The sequence below is a fragment of the Sinocyclocheilus anshuiensis genome, unplaced genomic scaffold (genome assembly GCF_001515605.1).
Source record: "Sinocyclocheilus anshuiensis isolate Anshui unplaced genomic scaffold, SAMN03320099.WGS_v1.1 scaffold1530, whole genome shotgun sequence".
Taxonomy (NCBI): Eukaryota; Metazoa; Chordata; class Actinopteri; order Cypriniformes; family Cyprinidae; genus Sinocyclocheilus; species Sinocyclocheilus anshuiensis.
The window spans coordinates 858097-865268 of NW_015542493.1; the positions used below are offsets into that span (position 1 = coordinate 858097).

Below are 7172 nucleotides of genomic sequence, written 5' to 3' on the forward strand. Positions count from 1 at the left end.
CACGTGAAAGTGAAACCTGAGCGGTGAACTAATTTTCGGCAGCCGGAATTTCAGTGCATCTCTAATTATTGGCGACATTAGAAATGGATATTATATAATGCTTTTTTTGAACATTTTAGCAATTTAAAAATATTAAAAAAGGATTTTTTACACGGCACCCCTGCTCTCGACAGACGTGGCACCCCGGTTGGGAAACACTGCTCTAAATGCCGCGAGTGGGGCTTGAGGAAGTGACGTTGCCTGCGTCTGCGCAGTGCGACCTGATGCAGCCCCTGAAGTGAGACACAGGAAACAGAAATACTGCAACATAATAATAATAACGCGACTAAACGAGACGAAATAACGTTATAACATTTCGTTTCGTCTCGTTTTGGTCAACGAAAATGAAGAGACATTTTAGCATAGTTTATTTTGTAAACCACATTTAGTCTCGTTTTTATTCGTCAACAATATTGCATTATACATTTAATTATAGTCATCGTCACATGACCAGCATTTACATTGCGTCTCGTTTTCGTCACGTGATAAAGGTTCGTTGATGACGATATTTAGTCATAATTTTTGTTGACGAAAGCAACAGTATCTGAAATGTCATTTCAGTTTAAGCTTTTTTTTTTTTTGCTTATCACACGGTTGCAAATCAGATGATGTGGGATAGTGCTAATTATTTATTTACTCATTTATTGAGTAATAAACAACACCGTAAATGATGGTTTCATTAAATCATTGCAGGATAAGCGTGCTGTGGAGAGAATGAACATTGAAAAGGTGTATCATCCCTTCATCACTGGAGCTTATAACAAGCTGGTGGGGGAATGGATGCAGGAGACAGGAGCCCGCATTAATGTCCCTCCACCAAGTGTGAACAAAACGGAGATCGTCATCACTGGGGAGAAAGAGCAGGTGGCCCTGGCCATGGCCAAGATCAAGAAGATTTATGAGGAGAAGGTGAGCAATGACCAAAATCCACAGTATGCTTCTGAAACACAGGGCTGAATTTCTATGTGAAAGAAGTAATGATTTTAAATGCGGCCTTTTGCTCATTTCAGAAGAAGAATGCTACCACTATTGCAGTGGAGGTGAAGAAATCTCAGCACAAGTATGTGATTGGGCCTAAGGGTAACACCCTGCAAGAGATCTTGGACAGGACGGGCGTCTCGGTCGAGATCCCACCCCTCGACAGCAGCTCAGAGACAGTAATCCTGCGTGGGGAGCCAGACCGGCTGGGCCAGGCACTCACTGAAGTGTATGCCAAGGTAAACAAGCTTGTTTTCCTCTCCCCTGCATGTTTCAGTACAAGAATTCCTTCCCTCAAGCTCTCTTTTGCACGCTTCTCTTTTAGCTTTAATTTAGGAAATGTATTGAAAATCTTACCACAGAAATGCTATCAATTTGACTGTGTAACCTTTGACCCTTACTCTTTTTCTACAGGCCAACAGCTACACTGTGTCCTCGGTCTCTGCTCCCTCTTGGCTTCATCGTTTCATTATTGGCAAGAAAGGACAGAATCTGGCAAAGATCACACAGCAAATGCCCAAGGCGAGTCAACTTTCCGCTAATCAAGTCAGAGTGCTAAGCCAGATTTCTCCATTGTCTTGCTCAATGAGAGAAATGTGTACATTTGGCGTATGTTCAGTAGATGTTTTTGACCAGAGTAACATGTCAGAGTGACCGTACAAAGGTCACAGTAGTTGTCAACCTGCACCGGTAGTTTAGAATGACACTGGAATCTAGCCAAGAAGAAACACCCAAGAGTCGCAAATACATTAGTTTATTTTGTATTAGTCTATTAAAATAATACATAACCAGATGCTATTGTATGAGTATGTATAGTATTGTATACACACCCTCATGTTGTTCCAAACCCGACAAAACAAAATGTCTTGTTTGTTCACGAAACAAAATTTTAATGAAACCTGAGATATTTCTGTTCCTGTATTGAAAGACTTTTACACCAATCTTGACGCTTCATAAAGACATGGTAAAATGAATCCTAATGAATCGTTTAATAGACACTTCTGAACAGACATGATGAACTGAATTAATTTAGCCTGTTATTTGCATATGAACATTCATTAATGCAGATACATTGAACTTCTTGAAGCATCAAAGTTTTGGTGGAATGGGCTATGAATGGATGGACAAATTCCTCAGGTTTTATTAAAATCTCTTCATTTGTGTTTGAAAGATGAATGGAAGTTTTATAGGTTTGGAACCAAATGAGGATAAGTAAATTACTGAATTTTGAACCGTTTGAAATATCAGGTCAGTAAGGCCCAATCCCAATTCTACCCCTTAGCCCTTCCCCTTTCCCCTACCCCTCCGTTTTGCGCGTTCACGTGAAGGGGTAGGGGTGTCTCGATTCTCTTGGTTGGAGGGGTAAGGGGAAGGTTTATTAATAAAAGTCGTGGGGCAGCGTTGACCAGTTTCTTTTCTCGTGTGTGTGGTGTGTGTGTAGCGCATTAATATAGAACGGTAAGGCTCTGATGCACACCAGTATAGGTGTGTGTATTGCAGGAGCTAGATGACGTGTGACTGCATAGTAGTGGTGTCCCAATTCTTAGGGAAATATTTTCTCCCCTACCCCTTGACACTCTGTTTCAAGGGGGAAGGGGTAGGCGGAGGGGAAGGGGTATAAAATAGAATTGGGATTGGGCCTAAGACTGCTCTGTGTTTATCAACAGGTGCACATTGAGTTCACCGAGGGAGAGGACAAGATCACGCTGGAGGGTCCCACCAAAGATGTACAGATAGTACAGGGCCAGATTGAAGCCATTGTTACAGATCTGGTAAGACTTTAATTTCCCTATTTCAAGGCAAATGCTTTCACTTGCATTGTTATATTTAGGCATATATTGGCCTCAGTGTGTCCTAAACAATTTGGTTGATTTTCATGTATTTATAAAAGGTTAACCGAATGGACTACACAGAGATTAGCGTGGACCCCAAGTTCCACCGACACTTAATTGGGAAAGGCGGTGCAAACAGTGAGTATAGCTGTTTTGATGTTTATAGCAGATATTATGTGAACACATTCATGTATCCTTCATAAACCCATTTTTTCCCCCTCCGCATCTAGTTAACCGCATAAAGGAGCAGCACAAAGTGTCAGTCCGCATTCCACCTGACAACGAGAAGAGCAACCTGATCCGTATTGAGGGTGACCCCCAGGGCGTGCAGGAGGCCAAGAAGGAGCTGCTGGAGCTCGCGTCACGCATGGCAAGTTGGATAGATTTGTAATTGAATAAAGCAGGCTCTGTTTACCATATTCTCTCCACAGTGTTTTTTAGGTTAGTGTTTACCAGTTATGTGCTTGTATCGTTTGCGTTTGTCTTAGATGATTTACTTTAGGTTACGGTCTGCTGTAAATTTATTTGCGTAATGCTTAAATTGGAGTCAGGTGCGTGTGTAGTTAGCGGAAAAAAACATCCGTAGGCTCTACAGCCTCCAGAGTATAAAGTCCTCTGGGCTATTTGCTGGAGTTGCCTGGCAACTCTTGACTGAAAGTCTCTAAGAATGTCAGGATTTCAACAGGAGAATGAGCGTACAAAGGACATGATCATTGAACAGCGTTTTCATCGAGCCATCATCGGACAGAAAGGGGAGAAAATTAAGGAAATTCGGGATAAGTTCCCTGAGGTAAATGTTTTAAGATGCATGGCATATTTTTTCAATGTCACATTTCTGTGTCTTATAATAAAGAAAACACTTTTTTTTTTTTCTCCTCCTCGCTTTCAGGGTATCATCAACTTCCCTGACCCAACGCAGAAAAGTGACATTGTACAACTGCGTGGGCCTCGCACCGAGGTGGAAAAGTGCACAAAGTTTATGCAGAAAATGGTGGCTGAAATGGTACACACGTTTTTTTTTTCCCCTTTCTAATTTCCTGAATTTTCTATTGCCGAGTCTCATTCAACTCAGTAATTGCTGAGGTTGGGAACACTATCAGGAACACTAATTTTGGCAATGGCAAGGTTTCATTCCACTTAACATCTGGGATTTTTCATTCTTGTTATTCCCACAACGCAATTACCTTATCTATTATAATTCTATTTATTATATTCTATTTATTATACCATAGGCTGCAGTTCTGTCGTCTGCCCGGTGGATTCAGAATATTTAATCAGCTGGAAAAAGTTGTTCCATTTCGTTTCTCTGTGTGCTTATTGCTGTGACGTGCTTCCCTATTCTCATAGAATTAGATTATAAAAACTATTGTTAGGTGCAAACAGCCTTACAACTTAGTATCTTTTTTTATTTTTATAAACTCATTCAATAGGCAATGCACATGATATGAATTGAAATATGAATTTTGACATCAGCACACGTGGTACGCAGTACTCTGTGCATCCTATTAATTTTATTTATTTTTTTTAAAGCACACATACTCTTTTACAGTATACACATAATGTCTGGAGATTCACTGGACAAGGGTGAAACTTTATTGCACAAATGCCAACCGCTGGTGTTCATACATGCTTTCAAATGGAGTATACTGTGGCAGGCTGTGTGTGTGTGTGTGTAAAAGTACATTTTGGTCTTAACAGTCTGATACGACTGTCAATTTTAGCATTTCCTAAACCGTCCTATTTTTATGTTCTTTCCAGGTTGAGAACAGCTTTTCTGTCTCAGTCCCCATTTTCAAGCAATTCCACAAAAATATAATTGGCAAAGGAGGAGCAAATATAAAAAAGGTAAGAAGTTACTTTTTAGACATCTTGCACGTTCATCCATTTTCAGTCTGTTTACTTACTGGCACTATTTCTCTTTTTTTTCAGATCCGCGAAGAGACTAACACTAAGATTGATCTGCCTGCGGAAAACAGCAACTCTGAAATGATTGTCATCACAGGAAAGAAGGCAAACTGTGAGGCCGCAAAAAACAGGATCCTGGCCATTCAGAAAGAACTGGTGAGGTTTTTGTTAGTTTGATATTTGTTGTATTTTTGAAATGTCAAGTTAAAAGTCTTCCCTTATATTACTGTTAAGAAATACGCTACCATTAAACTTTGATTTCTGAAGGATCATGTGACCCTGAAGACTGGAGAAATAGCTGATAGCTTTGCCATCACAGGGAAAAAACAACAACATTTTAATAAATATTACAATGGAAAACAAATGCAATAAGCATAGGAGGCTTATTTCAAAAACCTTGTAGTGCATTTGGATGGAAGGGGATGTATGTATTTATTCATTCATTTTTTGCAGGCAAATATTACAGAGGTTGAGGTGTCCATCCCCTCAAAACTGCACAACTCCCTAATTGGCTCCAAGGGGCGTTTTGTGCGTTCCATCATGGAGGAGTGTGGTGGCGTGCACATCCATTTCCCAACAGAGGGCTCTGGCATCGATGCAGTGACAATCAGAGGCCCAGCGGAGGAGGTAGAGAAAGCCAAGAAACAGCTGCTGTCCCTGGCAGAAGAAAAGGTATGTCTGAAGGGATGGGTTTCCTTCAAGTACTTGGAACTTAAAGCCGGTAATGCTGATGTTATGCTTGGAATGTCATCTGGGCTCAGGGTTTGTTAGTACAAGTTTCCAAACTGCTTTAAACACAAGGCCAGTCATTATTGCTCTAAAAACAACCGAGTTAAGAGATTACTTAAGAGCTGTGCATTTATTGTGTGACTAAAGATGTTTGTGGTGTTTTTTTTTTTTATTAGCAAATTAAAAGCCACACAGTTGAGCTTCGTGCCAAACCTGAATACCACAAGTTCCTTATTGGAAAAGGAGGTGGAAATATCCGCAAGGTGCGGGACAGCACAGGCGCCAGGATCATCTTCCCTACTGCTGACGATAAGGATCAGGAACTGATCACAGTCATTGGTACAGAGGAAGCTGTAGCAGAAGCACAGAAGGAGCTGGAGGCACTTATTAAGAGCTTGGTTAGTCCCCATGTTCATCTCTTGTTTTTTTTTTTTTGTTTTTTTTACCCCCAACACTGATCCTCAGAAAAATTAGAATCTTCTGAATGGATAATATTTGCCCTAATGATTCTTAAATCGTATTCCTGATATCAGGATAACGTTGTAGAAGACTTCATGATTGTCGATCCCAAGCACCATCGGTTCTTCGTGGCACGTCGTGGCCAAGTCCTGAGGGACATTGCTGACGAGTATGGTGGTGTTATAGTCAGTTTCCCCCGAACTGGCTCACAGAGTGATAAGGTCACCCTAAAGGGAGCCAAAGATTGTTTGGAGGCAGCAAAGAAACGCATGCTGGAGATGATTGAGGATTTGGTAAGTAGGTAACAATCTGCAATGCATCAATGCGATTCCAATCTCAGACTGCTGCATTTGCTATTTTAAAGAGGTAACAGACTACATGTTACTCTAAATTTGCAGGATGCTCAAGTGATCATGGAGTGTGTGATCCCTCAGAAGTTCCACCGCTCCATAATGGGGCCTAAAGGCTCTCGCATACAGCAGATCACTAAAGACCACAATGTGCAGATTAAGTTTCCAGACCGAGATGACCAGCAAGGTAAATACCACAGTGAATATCAATAATTAAAAGGTCATATCATAGAAATCAAATGTTTCTTGATCTATCTTTGAAATAGAAACCACAACTCTCCCTTGTACAAAACGACCACACTGAAGGTGAAGTGCAAAAAATGGCCCATTTGAGAAGTGCAGAAATCACTCCTTACTCTTATACATCAGTGATACCAAATTTGATAAAAACTAATGTTGGGAGTAAGATGTGGGGAAGGTTTTAATCTAGAGCAGTAGTTTTTAGCTGTTTTATATTTCCATTATTTCTGCTGTAATTATGACAACAGCTGCTTGTTTTCAAATGTGTTTGTTGATAATGTGGTTAATTTAATGATTCTTGGTTATTTTTTTTTATTCCAAGAGTTATGTTCATATGGTTCTCCAGAACCATATGTTCTTCAATATTAAAAAATGTACTAATTTTTCAGGTCAAGCAATAGTTATTAAAATAGTTATGGGAAAAGTTATTTATTTATAAGGTTTTTATTTTAATTTAGAATAAGTTAAATTTTAATATAAAGAATTTAAATACTTGAGGCATCCTGCAGTCCCCTCTGAACTAGGCATGGGCTGGTATGAGATTTTGACGGTATGATAACCTTAAGCAACAATATCACGGTTTCACGGTATTGTCGTTACAGCTCTAAAATGTGTTATTTTTAAATGACTGGGTAAAAAA

The 7172-nt window shown here is 40.0% G+C and overlaps 1 protein-coding gene across 1 annotated transcript in view; it reads left to right on the forward strand.

Annotated features, from left to right (window-relative positions):
• LOC107694132 (vigilin-like) overlaps positions 1-7172 on the forward strand; it is a 19359-nt gene that overhangs the window by 6771 nt on the left and 5416 nt on the right. The window contains 14 exon segments of the mRNA XM_016493741.1: positions 733-948; positions 1050-1256; positions 1432-1539; positions 2685-2789; positions 2909-2987; positions 3080-3219; positions 3535-3639; positions 3739-3852; positions 4608-4694; positions 4779-4910; positions 5208-5426; positions 5660-5881; positions 6017-6235; positions 6341-6479. Coding sequence (XP_016349227.1) covers positions 733-948; positions 1050-1256; positions 1432-1539; positions 2685-2789; positions 2909-2987; positions 3080-3219; positions 3535-3639; positions 3739-3852; positions 4608-4694; positions 4779-4910; positions 5208-5426; positions 5660-5881; positions 6017-6235; positions 6341-6479 — 2092 coding nt within the window.